We start from the raw sequence: 20,307 nt of genomic DNA, 5'->3' as shown, positions 1-20,307 counted from the left end.
TCGTATGAGAAATTAAGCAAGTTTGAACAGCCTATTCCTTCTGACAGGCTTCAGAGGACTTCACGCTGTGCAAGCTCTACGTGCTCGTAGCTGACAGCTTGCGGGGGAGATGAGTTCTCAACCTAAAACTGGCCGGGGCTTTGCAGCAACTTCTTTGGTAGAGGGATAACTTTCAACTGAACCCAAACCATCTGCGTATTATGCAAGGGATCCAGTCATAAGTTGCTATGGAGGATGATTTTTAAGATGAATACCTACCTTGGTGATAAATCAAATTCATCAATACCTGGATATTTGAAAGTGTCTGCATTAAATAATGGCAATCTTTCTGCAAACAGCTCCAATGAGACAGCAAGCAATCTGGATTCACCTGCCTTGGATACCAGTAGGGCAATAATTGTGGGGCTTATCCTAGGTGCCTTTATACTCTTTGCTATTATAGGTAATATCTTGGTAATTCTCTCTGTTGCCTGCAATAGACATTTAAGAATCCCTACAAACTATTTCATAATTAACCTCGCAATAGCAGATTTGTTGCTGAGTTTTACTGTCCTTCCATTCTCTGCTACACTGGAAATCCTTGGCTACTGGGTTTTGGGGAGGATATTTTGTGATATCTGGGCAGCAGTTGATGTGCTATGCTGTACAGCTTCCATTTTAAGTCTATGTGCAATTTCTATAGATAGATATATAGGAGTACGTTATTCTCTCCAGTATCCGACTTTGGTAACAAGAAGAAGGGCAATTTTAGCTCTCCTAGGTGTCTGGGTCCTTTCCATGGTGATTTCTATTGGGCCTCTTTTGGGCTGGAAAGAACCAGCACCCAAGGACGATAAAGAGTGCCGTATCACTGAAGAACCATTCTATGCTTTGTTTTCTTCCTTGGGGTCATTTTACATTCCTTTAATCGTCATCCTCGTGATGTACTGTCGGGTCTACATAGTGGCAAAAAGGACTACTAAAAACTTGGAAGCTGGGGTTATGAAAGAAATGTCCAACTCCAAGGAGCTGACTTTACGGATTCATTACAGGAACATTCATGAGGACACATTAAACAACACCAAACCCAAGGGTCACAATCCCAGGAACTCCTTAGCTTTCAAACTTTTTAAATTCTCTAGAGAAAAGAAGGCAGCCAAGACGTTGGGAATCGTGGTTGGCATGTTCATCTTGTGTTGGCTACCTTTCTTCATTGTTCTGCCGCTAGGTAAGTTGGTAATCAAGGGATTGCGAGGGGAGGGGGAGGAAGAGGGTTGGTTGTTTACTACAAAAATACCTTAGAAAAAAAACAGACGAACGATAAGTAGGTATCATTTTGAGAACTGCAGTGAGTAGATGAAAAGAAGGGAAGTAATTTACTTCTGAATTACTTCAAAGAGTCATGCTAAAACTTTGTAAAGTGTGCAGCCTGCAGAAAGTCTGCTCATCTGGTAGTCCTCAGTGATGGGGCAGATGTCAAATCAGGGGGCAATATCTTCAGAGTTTATATATTAAATCCCCCTTTATGGTCTTTGTTTGAAGTAAATTAGGTTTCACAAACATTTTTATAGGATACTTTAACAAAAATCTAGATAAGAACACAAAAAGGGTTTCAGCACTGAAATGTCCTTGGTTTAGTTTGCTGTTAGATGTTCAGACCTCATATATATAACACAGTAGGTCTTTTGGCATTATTAGGTGTCTTAAATGGAAACGAACCTGCTGTAATGATGAGATGCAAAACTCCCCTGAGCTTTAGGAAGCTGAAAAAGTTCTAGTTCTCGGTTCAAACATCACTGATCAAATCTCAAAAGCAAACACACGAAGCCCACTGATCCCCACAGATCATTGGTTTCAATAGGTTTTGGTTCAGGCATTTCAGGAGATGGCCATGTGAGATTTTGGCAGCCACTGTGCTCACTTTCAACTTTAAAATATTATTAAAGCATTTGATGCAGCCCTTTGTTTGCTTTTTTGATTTGCTCTGTGTCCCCAAGTCCTTGTGAAATTTGCTTGAATTGTCTTTAATACTAGCATTAGCTCTGAAGTGGAGTATCTCAAGACATTGAATTACTAAGCTCTCAAAAATATCTGTCCAAATTTAATTTATCTGAGACACAGACAATCTGGCAGCCTAAATATGGAACGAGATGGAAAAAGAAAAGGGAGAAAAAGACTTTATTAACATTCTGTATTTGTATTTACTTCGTTAGCCTACAAAAACATTTCTAATTGAGTGGTAGGCAAGTATTTTTAGAGACTGTTGTAGCAAACAAACTGAGTTCAGCAACCTAGTCTTGGTGAAGTGTTAAAAAATTATAATTTCAGTGAAAGTGTAATGTTATTTAGACTAGAATCTTTACCGCAAGACAACTACTTAGGCTATGGCAGGGCAACTTTATAATCTCTAGCTTACTGTATCATAAACTTAAAAATCTTTATGATTCAAGATCTGCATAAAGCTAATATTAAGGATGTGAAAAATTCCAAACAGAAGGAAAATTGTGAGCAAAGTTCTTTTTGGCTACTGAAGTTTAAGTCCATGTGCCAGCTCTTAAAGAAAGTTTATAACAGAGCAAGTTTCCAACTATTGAAAAAATATATACCTGTGGATAGAAATATATTTTCACTGTATGGTACAAGTAGTAGTACTAGATATGTAGCTAGTAAGTCACGATCCCCTGACAAAGTAGATTCCCTCCTTGATTTTGAATTATTGAATGAACTTTGGAGAAAAAAAGCAAATGTGCAGTAGAGCACATCCTTAGGTAGCAGAAGCCAGTATAGCTCCTGACACTGTTCAACGAACACAGATGCAGAGCAGTCCATTAAAAACATTATGGTCACAGGGCAGAGGCAATGTGAGAAACAATAAAGTTTCTCGAAAGAGTGTCATTTTTCCCTTCAAGAAGTTATTTCAAAACTCCTGGACTTTCCTGGGAGGTTTAATGAGTCATTGCTTAAGACACCCGAGTGGAAAATTCATTGCTTGTCACAATACAAATTTCTCTCTCATAGAAATTGTGTGCAAGGCATTGGTGAGGTGACAGGCTGAGAGGCTCCACCACAGCACACTGTGTGCTGGCAGAGGTACTGAGTGGGCTGAGGGGCTAAACCCACTGCTGTGGGCTCTGACCCAACGCAGACTGAGTGCCTGTAACCCCCAGCACGCTCGCTTCAGCGCTGTGAGCGCTTGGTGCCCCGCAGAGCTGAGGTTCAGAAAGAGTTGCCATTGTGTCAGAAAAATAAAAAACCAGCATCTTGGTGTTGCAATATAGACTGCTGGCTCTCCTGTCTGTCTAGAAATCCTTTCAGGGACCCAGCTCCTAACGGACAGCCTTTAGTCTAAGAAAGGCAGAAAAAAGGCACACATATCCAATAGAGTATCCAAATGCATCTAAATAACAAGCACTTAAATTTATTCAGCACACTACAGAACCTTGCACTTTTCATCTCTGTGTATCAGTTAACTAACGATGTTAGGCATGACTAAAGCACTGCTCACTAAAACAGGTGTGGAAAAGACCTTTTCCTGACACGCAGCCATTCTTAAGTGCAGAAGAGGGTAAAGCAGTGGAGAGACTTCTTAAGGACCTTGCTGTGCGCTGCATTCTTCATAGAATCATAGAAGGCATTGGGTTGGAAGGGACCTCTAAAGGTCATCTAGTCCAACCCCCCCTACAATAAGCAGGGACATCTCTAACTAGGTCAGGTTGCTCAGAGCCCCATCAAGCCTCACCTTGAATGTCACCAGGGATGGGGCTTCCACTGCCTCTCTGGGCAACCCGTTCCAGTGATCCACCACCCTCATATTAGAGAACTTTTTCCTCATGTCCAACCTAAATCTACCCTTTTCTAGCTTAAAACCTTTACCCCTCGTCCTATCGCTACAGACCCTTGTGAACAGTTCTTGCCTTCTTGTAGGACAATCTCAGGTGCTGGAAGGCCGCTATAAGGTCACCTCGGAGCCTTCTTTTCTCCTGGCTGAACAACCCCAACTCTCTCAGCCTGTCTTCACTGGAGAGGTGCTCCAGCCCTCTGGTCATTTTCATGACCCTCCTCTGGACCTGCTCCAACAGGTCCATGTCCTTCTTGTATTGAGGGCTCCAGAGATGGACACAGTACTCCAGGTGGGGTCTCACCAGGGCAGAGTAAAGGGGGAGCATTACCTTTCCTGATCTGCTGGCCACACTTCTCTTGATGCAGCCCAGAAATCTTTTGCTTTGTGTCTTGAAGTCACAAAATTAAATGGTACAAAAAGCACACAGTGGTACGAAACCAATTTCAGTGACAATCAAACCATAGAATCCAAAAGGTACTGATGATTCACAAAACTCTCCATAGGTGCCCTGAGCTGCTTTAATCACAGCCCACTGGCTCATCATTGCAGGACTGCAAACTACAATACCTTTTCTGCTACTGAGTCCAGACTAGATACTTACCTTCACTATACTGGAACAATAGGCTTCTTCCTCAGCCTGTATTTTTCACGCCTTATATCTGCACCATTACCCCAATAATATCCTCACATCCACATCTTTACTATTTGATTTTGCTCCCTGTTTCACTCAGTAATGCTGTGACTCTGTAGAACGGCATTAGCAGAACCGGTCTGGATTTCTGAGGATCCAACCACAAAACATTTGACAAGTCGGTAAACATTATTTCTGCAATACCCCAAAACCATGTCTTAACGAATCTGCTCATATGTAGAGGAGTTTCCTTCATGTTAAAAGCATTCTCAGGTCTTCTACTAGTTTCCCAGACATAATCATAATTCTTTCACTCTGGCATTTCAATACATTCTGCAGCTACCCATTTTGATAGCCCAGACAAAGGATTATTGCATGAGGTGGCAGATATATACTGGGAACTGATGCAGTGCTGAAAGCAGGGATATTGCTTGAATAAATATTCCATGACAAAGGCAAAAAAATAATATTAACACTTACAGAGTGTTTTTCAAGCAAGAATCAAAAGGCTTTGCAAAGAAAGCTCTCTGACAGAGCTCTGTATACAGCTACGGAGAGGAATTATGGCGCTGACACTATGATGTACTGAGCACCGTGAAATGATCAGCACGAAGAATGACCCACAATCTCTCTTTGCAGGACTGAACCATGCTGCCTTTAGCGTTACTGCAGCAAAACTGGTATCAAAGAGAATCATGTGAGAAATTTGTTTTTATTCCAGTAGCTACCAGATAGTCTTTCCAGATAGCAACAGAGCCTCAGAATATCCTTGTTGTGCACATTCAAAGATGCTCAATGGGTTTGTAAACAGGTGTGTTGCCACTCAAAATTTATTGTGGTACAGAATAAAAAAGAAAATGAAGACGTGCATTTTGAAACAATGTCTTGTGCCATAAATTCAGTGACTTAGCTTTGACAAGTAAGTAACTTGCTTTTTTAAAATAAAAGTTTCTTCTCTTCCCCCTCATACAAATCCTTTCTCAGGCATCAGGACTATATTAAGTATGCACTGCTGAAAAATGCTCAGTAAAATAGATTACTTTTATCTAAAGACTAGAGCACTGCAGAAATAAAACTCCCTCCTTTAAACAAAGGAATATGCATTTTTTTGCCAATACCTTTATTTAAAAAATTAATCCAAAACAAAGGTTCATATGTTTCCCCCTGGCTGCCAGGTAAAAGTTTAGTCTGACTCCTGTTAACTGAGATACCAGAATGGGCTTGCCAGTCTTCTCCCAGACACCCACATCCACACATCCCCAGCAAAGGGAAAACTCACCACCTCCAGTACTTTAACCAAAGCCTATTAACTTTCCCCGCCCATTGCTTAACTCCAGTGGAGATCAGCAGAGCTTTATTCACTTTCCAGTTCAGAGCCTAACTCCCCCTGCTCCCACAAAACCTGTGACCTTATCCACTGAAATCAGAAACAAAACTCTAGTAACTTAATTGTAACTTAAGGTCCCAAGAGCCTCATAATGAAGATACAACTGTTTTGACTATCCTTAAATATTAAGCTTTTGAAACCTCTCTATAAAATTATAAAAAAGAACATAAAAATACTCCGCATACTACAGGTCAGCCAATACAAAATTATTCTTAAAATAAAAAGTTATTCAAGTACAGTATGTAGATTTATGTTACATCAGCCCAACCTCTGCATCTCTGCACCAAGAATATCAAATTAGGCCACTTAGTTTCCCATGGGAAACACTTCAAGGCATGAGGTCCAGTGCTGTCCGTGCTACTGGGTCCTGCTTTCTGCAAGGCTTTAGGCCTAGTCTGTCTTTCATCTCATTTTGGTCTTGCCCTCTCTTCCCCTCTCTAACTAGCCTAGCTGTCTAGATTTGATGCCCTCAAGTTAATAGTTACACAGAATTTGGACAAATTAATAATATATGTGGCAACCTGACCCTCTGCCCAGTTGCAGGTCAATCTTTGGTACAATGTTCAATTGCACTGGTGATAGCAGGAACCTGCTCCTCCTATTTTCTAGCCAATTCCTGTAAAACTAAACATCATAGGGGTATTTCTTCACCAGCAAAGCACGTTTTGTCACACATGGAGGACTAGATTATTTCAAGATGATTCATTTTACTACTAAAATAGCCTCCCTTAAGCCCTGGTTTAAGCCGTTTGGTTTGCAAAGGATGCCAATTATCAGTTACTTACAGACTTCTATTTTTTAGAACAATTTTGTTATCAAAGCAATGAAACTGCGCAAATTCTGGGGTTCTTCCTACATAGGCTTTTCATTTGCAGGTCAGAGGAACAAACGGAGATCTTAAAGTGTATGGTCTTACAAATACAAAAAGCAATACAGAAAAAATACAAAGAAATCAACTCATATTGACTACTCAACCTCAGGGATTGCAGCAACTCCTATCTCAGGTGATCAGAAAGCTCCAAGGAAAAAAAAAATTCAGGACTGAGCCACTGGGCAGCAGTAGGAAATCTCAAAACTACTGAAATTAAAGACAGGAGAGAAGTGATAATTTCAGAGGAAACCCTGCTTTCAGCACCCAGCAAAGCAGTGGACACAACGTCCTTACGCCAAAGGCACTCGCAAACACACGTGCTATTGCTCAGGTCGGTAGTCATGTTGAAAGCGCTGAGTGAAGTTATACATGTGCATATGGTCCTAAAGCACTGAGGCCATACCTCAGGATCTCAGCTCCATCTTCTCTAGTGTACCTATCTATGAAATACAGACATGATCAAAAAGTGATGATTTTTTTAATATCTTCACTAAAGTCTTTCTCCACAGCCCACTACAGGACTTTGAGCTATTTTATCATAGAATGCATTGGGCTGGAAGGGACACCCAAAGGTCATCTAGTCCAATAAGCGATACCTAGAAACCGAAAAGCAATAACCATCCGTCTCTAAGTTAACAACAGAGAAAAAATATAACAGAAGTTCATACAACAACTTTGTAGCTGTGTTATTCAACTCCTTGTTAGAGTCCTATTATTTACCAACAATGTCCAAGACAGACTGCTTCAGTTATAGAAGCGAGGAAGGGAAAAAAGACACCAAAGCATGCCCAGTAATTGAAGATACAGAAGTATAATAAATGAAATGTCAGTAGACTTAGATTAGCTTTTCTAGGCTCCCTTAATCAGCTAATCCTTTGCAAAACAAGCATAAGCTTGGCCCATATTCCTTCTAGTTAGCAAGCTGCAAAAGTCTCTAACTGTTTTGGACAAAGTAATAATAACAATAATATCATGTCTCTGTCCCTATCTTACTAAAATCCTCTTTTATGTGAGGGCAACGCAATTTAAACACAAGTGAATTCTCTCCACGTTGTGAGTCATCATAGCTATTCTGGACTAAGAGGTGGTAGACTAGTATCACAGACTCACAGAATGGTGGTGGTTGGAAGGGACCTCTGGAGATCACTGAGTCCAACCCCCTGCTAAAGCAGGTTCACCTACAGCAGGTCGCACAGGGTCGTGTCCAGGCGGGTTTTGAATATCTCCAGGGAAGGAGACTCCACAACCTCCCTGGGCAGCCTGTGCCAGTGCTCTGCCACCCTCAGAATGAATTTTTTCCTCATGTTCAGGCAGAACTTCCTGTGCTCCAGTTTGTGCCTGTTGCCCCTTGTCCTGTCACTGGGCACCACTGAGAAGAGCCTGGCCCCATCCTCTTGACACCCGCCCTTTAGATATTTATAAGCCTTGGTAAGGTCCCCCCTCAGTCTTCTCCAAGCTAAAGAGCTCCAGGTCTCTCAGCCTTTCCTCGTAAGAGAGATGTTCCAGTCCCCTCATCATCTTCATAGCCCTAGTAGTATATACAAGGATACATACGGTTTGTGTCCAAAATATAAGTTCTTGATGGAATTTTTTCATATCTCATGTATTTTCCATATCTTGTATCTCCATATTTTGTTATTTAAGATACACTCAGAATTTTTGCTAATATGACAACTATGGATGAGGCATGAAAAAACCTTAATCCCATTGCTTTTTTTTATTGTTCTTTTTTAAACTACAGCTTTCCTCTTTCTTTTTTTTTTCTGGGCAAACAAAGCTCATGTTTTTCTTTTCCAAATGGTCTGTTGTACCATAAGTTTTTTAAAATAATTTTCAACTTTCAGTGCTTTAAACATCAACATCATCTTTTATATGATGCTGTGGAAGGACGGTCATGGACTTCAGACCAGAGCAGGAATTCTGGAAACTTCTGCCTACCAATCAGAGACAATCTTACTATGGCAGGAGTGCCAATGTTAGTATCTCTGTGGTTAAATATGTCAGCACTGTTCCTTTAAAAACGCAAATATAGCTCTCTGCTTTGCAATTGCTTGTAATACAAGAAGGTGTAGTTACCAAAGCTCTGGGTTTTAGTAAAAAGATCTGATCCCTATCTGTACTACAACTTCCATCAGCAAAGCTTCAAGGGAGGTAAAGTCCTGGTTTCATTTTGGCCATTCTAGGTAAGTCTCTATTTTTGGAGTCTTTAAAAGGCTCTCAAATTTGAGCCATTATGAATGAAGTTCATGCAGGTCTCACAGAAATGATTTGTTTGTCTGAAATATGAGGAACCCTTTATCAGAGACAGATAGTGTGGATGATAAGAAATCATTAATTTTATTTAGGATAAGAAAACAGAAACAATAATTTTTCTCAGCCTATGAGACAGAAAGGAGAATGTTTTCCTTAGGCTTTGCTCTTACTCAATAACATATCCATAGGGGGATGTACTCTTTAGGGTCAGATTCTGCATTTGTGTATGTCGGCGACATTCATTTGCCTGCTTAAGAAATTGTCTACACAGGCTCAGGCCTTAGATTGGTAGGAGTTACTGAGTTTAGCTAATACCAATAATATATTGGTTTGCAGACATTCATTTTCCTGTTTGAACAGGATGGAGGCATGAGTATAAACCGCTTTTACCCTATCAGGACAGTTAGGGGAGATTTCTCTGTGTCACTTCCTTAACTCAACTGGAAAACAGGGAAATGAAAGCCTCAGGGGCTGAGGACCAGTTGAACGATACTTTCATCACCACTCACAAGTGGTTGCTCACCGTAGGGCCAGAAGGCTCCAGCAAAAAGAACCCCACAACTGCGGTAGGTAGGCAGTTCTAGGACACAAATTCCTCACAACCAGATGACTTTCCTAGTAGCTGGCCTAGATCCTTGGACATACACATAACTTACCTATTAATACAATGAAGAATGAGAACTGCTGTACTTGCAACAGCATCGTATTTGGATTTGTATTTCTCCCACATTATTTTCTGCAATATCATTGTCTACTCAGTTATTTCTTGTTTGATACTCCTCCTTCCTCAACAGCACAGTGCTCTCCCCCAGCACACACACACAGAGGTTACCCACAAACACAGGAGTGCCGCTGTGCACCATGTTGGTGACTGCTGGCTTACTGTGATTCCCACGGTGTCCCCCAGCCTGGCAGCCCGGGCACCACTGGGAGATGCAGCCCAAGGCATCCCACAGAGACACCAACATGCTCGACAACCATAACCAAATACTAGCCATCATTACTTGCTTGTAGTAGTTATAATTTAACCATCTTTCCTTTCATTTTCTTTATTTTATTTTATTCTATTGATTTTGGATGCTCTTCCTATTTCTCAAGGTCTTTTTTCACTGCTATCCTAACCCTCTTCTCTAGAAGGCCTGCAGTCCCTCCCAGCTTGATCAACTCTTAATTTTATAACCATACTCTCTATTTCATCCTCTACTGTTTGTAACTGTGAGGGTTTTCCCATATTAAATAAGTCCAGAGAACTGTAAACAAACACTGAATGCTGGAAGGAAAGAAATCAGGAGCTTTAGAAGTCCAATTAGCTTTAAAACCTTGGCATGCTGACTCGGTAAAAAGGACTGCAGAAAGCTTAAATGAAAGATGAATACATCCTTTCCGCATTCTTTAAACTCATATTCATAACAACTCTGGTCAGAGGCAGCTTATTACTTTTACAGGGAGAATTTTATTAGCTATATGCATGGAGCATTTGAGCTTTCCCTGTTCGTTAGGAAGCGGCCATCACTCAGCCATTAGCCGCTACCAGAAGTTACGGGTGCAGCAGGAATCACAGCATGAAGCGCAGGGGTGAAGCAGAGGTTCCCAGCCAGGCCATTGGCAGCCATCTACTGCCTAGCACTGGGAAAGTCTCTCACTGAGCACATCGCAAATCTGATCAAGTCACTTTTCATCGGAAGGCTGAGTTCCATCATAAAACAAATTTCTTGCAAAACAATACTCATTTTTGCAAAAGAGAGATTGAGACAGAGTTTGATATTGTTGAAGCTTCCTGTTTTTCATGTTTCAGAACTCATTTGTTATCATTTTGTATTTTGCAATGCTTTTCATCTGTACAACAGTCTTTAAAACATTGGAATTTTCCCTCATGTGGAATGTTGAAAAGTTCAGATTTAACTCCAGTCAGAAATATTCCAATTACTCCATACCAAAGTGGAAGCATTCTCTCCTCTGAATGCAGGAGGATATGTTTGCCTTCCAAGGTTATCTTAACTATTTAAATTTGACGAGACTCTACAAAAAAACTTCCAAATACTTATTACCGATTCTCTATTTCTGGTTTATGGTATTCAAACAAGAACGTGGTTTTCTCTCTGGAACCTCCCCACTCTGTTTCAAGTTTTGAAACACTTCATTTTCTACTTGTTATGAGTAAAGACAAGTAGTTTCAAATTTTATGGCTTTTCTTTAATCTTAAGACAATGACAAAAACTTGTGCAGTGAAGCTCTCCTTCTACCCTGTTACTGCTTCACAACATATTTTATTGTAGCTAGTTTGCTATTACTGGAACATCAACTGACACACAGTGAACTACTTAAACAACTCCAGACCATTTTGTTTCAATAAAAACAAATGTTGTATTTGTTCCAGTAAACAGGAACACACACTCATCCTAGGTTGGCTCTCATCTAAGCAAAATTGGATTTAGAAGATTTTGAAATGTGATTTTTTGTAACGGGCAGAAAACATGGAACCTGATAAATCAAAATTCATCCACAGAGACTTTTTCTCCTTAAATCCAGGAAATTCACAATACTCCTGCCCAATTATTATATAATCTAAGTATCAAATACTTGATTCTGAAAAGAACTGATTCTATGAGTAATTTAGATAAATTGATATAAAATACACAGCCTAATAAAAATGGATGTTTAATTATTAGAAAGTCAATTATCACAACACAAAGTGATTGGGAAAGAGATTAGCAGTTGGAGTTAAAAACTAAATAAGACAAAAGGAGTAGAAATAAATATTTAAACATTAAGAGGAAGAAAGGAAATACGTAAGTGAACATGTCTGGACAGAGATATTAAAATGAAGGCAGACAGTGAAGGAGAATGTGATTAATTTTAGATTAAAAAATCATTAAGAGTTTAAAATTTTCCTCCCACTGGGTACAAATAAAAATATATGTCATTCTTGAAATTACATACACAGAGAATACCCTCTCCCATGAAGCTGACTCACACAAACATTAATATAGGATGTAAAACTACGCCAATGGCCCTGTCAGATGTGAGCTGCAGGTCATTGGGCTGTGTAACAGGAACGGAATCAGTAGCTGGAGCGAAGTGATTGGGCAGTTTTAGTCCACACTCATTAGACAGTGTCTGGAGTACTGCATCCATGCAAGGAAGACGACGACGAACTGGAGTGAGTCCAGTGGAGGCAACCAAAGCGATCACAAGGCTGGAGCACATTGTGTGAGGAGAGGATCAAGGAACAGGGCTTCTTCAGCCTGTAGAAAGGAAAGCTTCAGAGGACCTAATGCAGTGTTGACCCTGCTTTGAGCAGGGGGCTGACAAGAGACCCCACAACATCCCTTCCCACTGCACTAATTCTGTGATTCTACTAAGTTCTTGGCTTTCAGTCCCACCACGTATAAATATATATATATTCTTTGCATGAAGGATGAAGGGAGGAAATGAAACCACACAATGGAACCCAGTGATATTTCACAAATGACTGTCATCACGAACGACCCTTGGTCACTTATACATAGTTGTTTATTTCCTCTGTGTGGCTGAGAGTAGCACACAGAGCAGAATGGCACAGAGATATCAAAGGCACTTTCAAAAGTTTTAGCTCATAAACTTTATCTTACATGTTATTTTTCAGATTTAATCTCCAGCTAATTACTATAGTATCAAGAACTACCTTGCATATGCACACAAATGGAGTAGCAAGCTTTCTCCCTTCTCCTGGAAGTAGTTTGAGAGGTTTTGTCTGGTTGGTTGGTTGCACTGGCGGGTCTAATTTTGATGCAAAGTTCTTTCTTCCATAATGTGCAAGTGGAAACTCAAACACATCCTCTGTATTACACTTTTGTCGAGAAGCTTGCCAACTATTACATTAAGGATCCTTAAATAGAAGGTCTTAACTTTCCCATCCTCCTTTCTCTACGAGTACAGCCATCAGTTGTGAGACGTAGCAAAGGAGCAGATATTTAGATGGAAGAAAAATAACAGAGCAGGAAAGACTATGAGAGTAGTGTGTGTGTGTGTGAGTGTGTTTCTCCTCTGCAGAGGGCTACAACAAAACCTCCTTCAGTGAAGGGTTTTCCTTAATCAAGAGTATTGGGATTAAGCCAGTCCAGATTTTCCTGCTGCTCACTCTGCTATTTTAAGGATGCTTCCAAAGTCCACTGAAGTCCTTATGAGCCTTTACAAAGACTTTCAAAGACTCCCACTGACTCCAGTGGACTCTGACTTTTAAAGTCTCAGTGATGTTTTGGCCAGATATTCTGCAGAATATGAGAAGACAATTAATATGGCAACTTGTTTCCCACAATGTTCCCTAATTTTATTGAGGGTGCTTCATTTACTTTCTGTGTAATAAAGCATTCATTTTAAAGAACCAGGCCGAATGTAAATGAAATTAGCTTTTTCTAAATAAAATACTTCTTAATTCCTTTTTATGATATTTGCTGTTGCTCAGTGTATTTCCAAACTGAATAGCTCTATGAAGTCTTGTGAGCATGGTCAAAAAACAATCAAAACTGACCAAGTTGATTGAGTTTCTGAGATATTTCCTGTTCTCCATTTGTGCTGGACACAGGCTTTGCAAAAACTTCATTGGTGTCAATGGTGTAATCAGAGGTAAGATTGTGGTGCTACATTTAATAAATCACAGTGTTTAGTGCAGAAAAAAAATCACAGAGAATAGAAAATATACATTCCCTTAGAGCGAAGCTGTTAAACATGAAGCATCAGGAGAGCAATCAGTTTGAGTAGGGAAGTCACTCTGGCTAGCCCCGTCACAAATAAATCACTGAGGAGATAATCATATGTAAATTTTCCAGCCATTTTGAAAAGCAACCTAAATCAGGACAGGGAAATATTTAATCTGTTTATCAGACTGCAATGGGAAAGTAGTTGGAGATTAGGGGAGGAAACATGAGCCTGATGTTTAGAGAGTGTGTCTAGTAGGCTTAGCTTTATCATTTTATCAAAGTACCAAAATAGCCTGCAGTTGTTTGCTCCTGACAGGTTAATTATGAGGAAAAGCATGTGTGCAGCTAAATAAAAGGTATTGTTGTTAATTCCAAGAACAAGGTAGGGAAAACAGTAATGTTAAAAATATACAAGCTAATCAAAATATTTTTCATATCTTTATATGGTGAAAGGCAGCAGAGTTGTGCATAACGGACTCAAGCTGCGCCAGCGTAGGTTTAGGCTTGACATTAGGAAAAATTTTTTCACTGAAAGGGTTGTCAGGCATTGGAACAGGCTGCCCAGGGAGGTGGCTGAGTCACCATCCCTTTATGTGTTTAAAGGTTGTTTAGATGTGGTGCTCGGCGATATGCTTTAGGGGTGTGCTTGGTAGAGTAGGGTTGATGGTTGGACTCGATGATCTCAAAGGTCTTTTCCAACCTGAATGATTCTGATTCTCTGATAACAGTCACCAAACTAAACCATACTTAGAAGCACACAGCATGTATGGTGACATCCATCTAAACCATCTTCTGGATAATAAAGAACAGCTTTTCTTCTCTCTCTGTAGAAAACTCAGGCTGGGATGCCACCCAGTGAGGAAGGACTGAACACAAAACCTCGGAAATTTTCCATGCCCTGAAGAGAATAAGCGTCCAAATAAGTATCCGTCAGACATTCTGTTTTTCTAACAGTTAATCCTCAACCTAAATAATGGATATATTTACCAAGGGAATCTAAGACTACAGTGTCAGTGGGATTCCAGTGCTGCAGATGTAAAACTCTGCTGGGCTGCCAAAACTTAAGCCATAAAGTTTTCCTGATGAACACAGTTATATTCCGCAGAGTTAACCAGAGAAAGAAGGACTAGAAGGGATTCGAAGAGGTCATTCAGGGCATCCTCCAACCGAAAGGCTGGGTCAGCTATACATAAATCAGTAGATGTGTGTCTACTTTTTAAGGGCCTCCAGGACTGGATTTTCACATCCTTCTCGGGCAGTATGTTCCAGAATTTTCCTGTCTTGGAAGACAGAACGTGTTTCCCAATCCTTAATCTCAGTCTGTCTTGCTGCAATTCAAATCACTGTGCTTCATATATTTGCCACTGTGGACACGGAAAACAATTTAATTTCCTTCTTCTTTGCAGGTAACTTTTATGTTTCTAAAGACAAATTGTCATGTCTTTCCTCAGTCCTTTTTCCTTCACCATGATGAAAGTTGTATCACAAAACTACTACACTTCAGAGCATCTGTAGCTTTTGGTGGTGAAGGATCCCTTCATTGGCCATGGATCCCTTCATAGGTGGAGTCCTGCTAGTCATGGCCTATAGCTTCTGCAGGACCAGCAGTGTATCTGATCACATTCGTATTCTTGAATTCTACTTTTTCTTAGGTGGTGGCGAATGTAGCAGGACCCACCAAACACACTACTTGAATGCACCGTACTACCCACTGTGAGTTGTAGCGGTTAAGAGAGTTGTGCCAGGTCTCACAGTTCTCTTCCTGGTAAAACAAAAACTTTCTTACTGGTGAAAATCATTTAGCACATGACCTTCAGCTGATTCCTTTTACCTTCCCCCAGTTCAGATTGCCCACTGGTAAAACCAGAAGGACAGTACGAAGCCAGGATGACTGCCAGATGAAATGTGCTATCTGAGAGCAACTGAGTTGTGCTCCTATATATGAACTTATTCTCACTGGGACTGAACCTCTCTTATTGCTTGGGCCTTCTTGGAATTATAATCTACCACCAGATTTTTGAAAAAATCTAGGAAGTAATAGCACACTATACCATAGCAAAAATTCATGGATGGAATCCATCTCCCTTCAGAACGGTTCCATATACATATATACACACACATATATAAAGAAGGGTAGAGGAGTTAAGAAGAATTCTATCCAGTTTTAATACATCAGTCTGAAATAAGAGCAATTAACACACTAGTCTACAAACCAATGGCTTATTTATCAAACTAATATTTTTTGTTCAGAAAAGCATACTTCCTCACCTTCTTGTAAAAACTCTATCTACCAGTTTGTGTATAATTTAAGAGCCAAGCAACACTTGCATTATACTGTTTGTAGAACCAGGAAGAAGTGGAGAATAAAGTAGTGTTTAATGATCAGTGTTTTCATTAACACTTATTCCCGAATTTCTTAGTTTGTAAACTTTTCTACTATTGTAGCTAAACGCTGATCTTTATTTTTAAATCACACTACCACATAACTTTTCAAACTGATCTGTTTCCCCATTTTCTGTTAATGACTCAGCTAGGGTTATGATAGCTTTTAAATGACCGATCGGGGCTCAGTGACTTTTCTAGAATCAGGCCTGAACAGAAGGTGCCTCCATCAGTCAGGGCTGCTATGAGGAAATTCTCTGCTCTTTCGTGTTACTGCCCTTTAATGTAAAAGAGCTTTGAAAATGCTTGCTGCTGCTGCTGAAAATGGCCTGCTGTCATTTTTTTCAAATGGCATTTGAAAAACAGATAGTCATGGAAGATAAGCATAAGCTCCTTACTTCTTTTCCTTAAGGAACACACACCTCTTGAAGCAGTTTCCAAAGATCAGCGATCTTTCAGCACTCAGCTTTTTACCTTTTTCCCAACTTGGTCTCTTAGTCTTTACTGTACGTAGTTATATTTTATTCATGTGCAATATAGATTACACAAGCACAACTCATTTATCTGCATTGGTTCTCAATTTTCTTTTTTATAGCTTGGCTCATTTTATTTGTCCTTAGAGAATTTCACAAAAATTGTCAGTAAACTTCCTTAATATTTTTTTTTTAATTATTGAAAATTATACCGTAGCATTTACTCTGTCCATATTTAACCTGCCTAAAAATATTTAAATCTGGTAGAGGAATGTCCTGTAGACTTTCAATTGTTACAGTACAAGAGGAAGGCAAGCCAACTGATCTGGAAAAATTCACCACTGCTAATTCAACATTCACACATAAGAAAAAATGGGAGCTCTTTAGCCACTTCACGAGGTTTACTGGGCTTTAAGAGCTAAAAATCATTTATATTTTAAGCAAGCTCCAGAAAACAATTCAAGAAATTTATCAGTATGAGCTCCAAAAGTTCCTTGTTGTACATAACAATGCTTTGTACTTATTTTGTAAAGTCACAAAGCTTCTCTTTTCCCTAAACTCTAGGGAAAATATTAGCAATTATTATTTACAAAATGAATCCTGAATGGTTTGCAACTGTGCATGTAGGAGATTTTGGAACATTTTCCTCATCTTAGCTGCAGTTAGAAACTTAGATCAGCTTTTCCTAAAGCTTTATAAGAATTTGACACCTATTTAACAGCTTATTCCATAGAATCACATGAATTGTTGCTGGATCTTTCATCAGAGTATGTAACACTCACAAGATAGTTTTAAGTGCTTGCATTGATTTGACTTACCTGTTAGAAATTTATCAAATACAATTCATAGTTTCTCTGATGTTAGACATGTTGTACTCTCTACTTTCTGTAGTATCGATCAGGACAGATGTAGGATCTCCATCAGATGGACAGAAGAGGCATTGGTCAAACCCTCCAAATCATTAGCAGCAACAAAGCAGTAAGGGACATGGGTTCAACTTACAAGAGCCTTGCACATGGAGGAGAAAGTCAGTAAAGTGCAGGAGCCATGAAATAAATCCTATGAACCTTGTAATTTAAAACCTCCATTTTACCCCTAAGGGCTAGCATGTTGCTTAGCTCCAAGACAGTAGGTAGAGCTAGTGCTAGCTGGCACTAGCCCAAACCACTGCCATGGAAAAAATCTATTATTCTGGATTCACAGGATCTTTCCTGACTCCTATTGCCCAAGTGAGGGGGAGGAAGAGTCTCTCCAGGAGCTGATGCCATCTCAGTGTCTTATTTTCTCTTCTGAGCCAGCTCAGGGACTAGCTGACACACTGAGGAAGGCAGTGGATGTGAGGAATGACACATACTTACCTCCCTTTGGCTTTCTTGTGAGCTAAGGAGACTCAGACCCTATAGTCAGCACCAGGCCAGCATTGTCATCTACATAACCAGTGATATCTGCTGTAGCACATAAAAGCTATTTACTCAAGAAACTAGGAAGTGCTTTTGCATAGTTTTGAGACCCAAGTCATGGCCTCTACATTGCTATGAGATGGGAAACATGCCTAGAATCATATCCCTCCCCACTAAGGCATCCTGGCAGTCACAACTGACTCAGCTGCTTTCACAGGCCAGGGAATCTGAAACCACACCAGCGTAAAAGGTCGCTTTTCTCAGAGATGTGACATTCAGGCTTGGATGTCACCTTTCACTTGAAAAACTCTTCAAAACTAACTCCAGTTCTTGGCATAAGAATTCTCTCCTGATTCCCCGCTCTTTGATTACTTGAGCCAGACACAAAGGTATTTTCCAACTGGGTAACTGTTGAATGCCGGTTTTGCTTTAAAAATGCCATACATTCTTTTATAAAGCCCTATTTGCTAAATTTAGGTGATCAATTGCATGGTTTTAATACTAAAAGTACATCAAATTGATTTCCCAGTATGACTGTTTCATTCGGGCAGCCTCTTTAGGGAAATTATTTGGTTGTGAACGGAAGAGGAAGTATTCATAAAATAACCCCTTTGGGTTACACCATTTTTCTGAATGTGTGAGATATGGGAAGTACAACAATTAACTTCAGGCTTCAAGAGGTTTGTACCATCACAATAATCTAGATAAAAGGGGTGATGTTCAGGAGCTGCCAGAGAATGTATTAGAAGTTATAAGGTATGTCTGAACACACTCCTTCTGAGAAGCCTAGGAACAGTTAGATCTTTTTCTTCAAAAATGACATTCAAAAGGTTTGAAGACAGCACAACCTTATTCCATATGTGCATTGTGCAACAGCTTGGACAGCAGAGGTTTGATCTTTCATTGGGATCAACAGATGTTAGTGCAACAGATGTGTACATATAAACACAGGACTGCTTTTTATTTTTTAATTCTATATTATGTGCTCCCTTAGCTTTCAGATGGTGGAAAGCATTTCCTTATTAGCTTTAAAAATAACAAAAATAACATCTTATTAGCAAAAGACCAAAAATGAAAGCAACATGCATTAAAGATTTCTGATAAACAGATTCTAACAGTGATCTGATGGGACATTTACTCTTCCTAAAGGCAGAAAAACCAATTGTCTCAGATATTGTCTCTGCTTGTTTCTTCTGGACAGGATCACTGTTTTCAGCTCTGAAGCCCCCTGAAACGATCTTCAAGGTGATTTTTTGGCTTGGCTACTTTAACAGCTGCTTGAATCCAATCATCTACCCTTGCTCAAGCAAAGAGTTCAAGAGGGCTTTTATACAGATCCTAAAATGCCAGTGCCACCGTCGAAAGCAGTTGGGGTGGTGGGCATACAGCTACAGAAACTGGAATCGGTGCTCCTTTGAACACCCCAGGAAAGACTCTCTGGAAGACAGCGGGAGTTTCCTAAGTGGCAGTCAGAGGACACTATCTTCAGCATCTCCCAGCCCTGGCTACCTGAGCAAAATCACTCACCCACATATGGAGATGTGCACATTCCAGGAATGGAAAAACTCCAGCTCTTTCCTGAGCCCCTTACAGGAAGGCAGCAGACAGAAGGACCCATGCCAGTTCTTCACCTTCAATCTCTCAACAGAGCGCAATGGATATGTTCCTGCTGGCAGCCAGGCTTCCAGCAATGGGGACCATGAGGCCATCTGTGACACACTGAATGGCAAAACTGACTGTAGAGCAAACCTGACGCTGGAATGAGCAGATTCGAAACGGTCTGTTCTCTTTGTACACCAACCTGTTTGATGTTCAGCCCAGGGGAAGAAATGGACCTTTGCACAGGTTCTCAGTGTAGCGCTAGAAGGAAGCCAGGGAGGAACAGGCAGATCTGTGTCACACGAGCGGTAAGGGCAGGGGCTAACCAAACTCCCCGTCGATTGCCGCAGATGCTACTGAAGCAAAAACAGAATGCAGGGAAAGTGTCGCATAAACCCAGGGAAGTGCATATCCAATTATTTAGCTGTTGTGGAAGTGCTGTGGAACAGCCAAACACATATGTATATAGAAAGAATGTAGAAATATGGGGGTGGGTGGGGGAAATGTGTATGAATGTGTGTGTGTACCTGTGTGCTAGCTGCATGTATGGATGCCTGAGAGTGGAAGTGAGCAATGCAGAGTTGTTTGTACCTCTCCAGGGTACTAGCTGCCGCTGGTTTTGCCTGTAAATTCTCATTGTTGTTGTACTTCACTGTACATTAGCACTTTAGAAATGGAAAACAATGTCGAAGATTAAAGTAATTTCGCAACAATTTAAACACTTGCACCTATTACTATAGGTCTGGAATTCAGCCAAGTTTCCTTATCACAATTTTCACTTTTTTCGCTTCAAAACCACTCACAGCGGTTGT

At 40.2% G+C, this 20,307-nt stretch overlaps 1 protein-coding gene across 1 annotated transcript; it reads left to right on the top strand.

The window, feature by feature from the left end:
* Positions 1 to 234: 234 nt before the first annotated feature.
* Positions 235 to 19,660, top strand: ADRA1B (adrenoceptor alpha 1B). The gene is made up of 2 exons (XM_009948969.1): positions 235 to 1,207; positions 19,098 to 19,660. Exons 1-2 carry the CDS (start codon positions 235 to 237, stop codon positions 19,658 to 19,660), a joined length of 1,536 nt encoding a protein of 511 aa, XP_009947271.1.
* Positions 19,661 to 20,307: the final 647 nt, after the last annotated feature.

This window comes from Leptosomus discolor, chromosome 10 (assembly GCF_034619465.1).
Source record: "Leptosomus discolor isolate bLepDis1 chromosome 10, bLepDis1.hap2, whole genome shotgun sequence".
Taxonomy (NCBI): domain Eukaryota; kingdom Metazoa; phylum Chordata; class Aves; order Leptosomiformes; family Leptosomidae; genus Leptosomus; species Leptosomus discolor.
The sequence above is the reverse complement of the archived record's forward strand: the minus strand, read 5'-3'. Positions and strand labels throughout refer to the sequence as shown.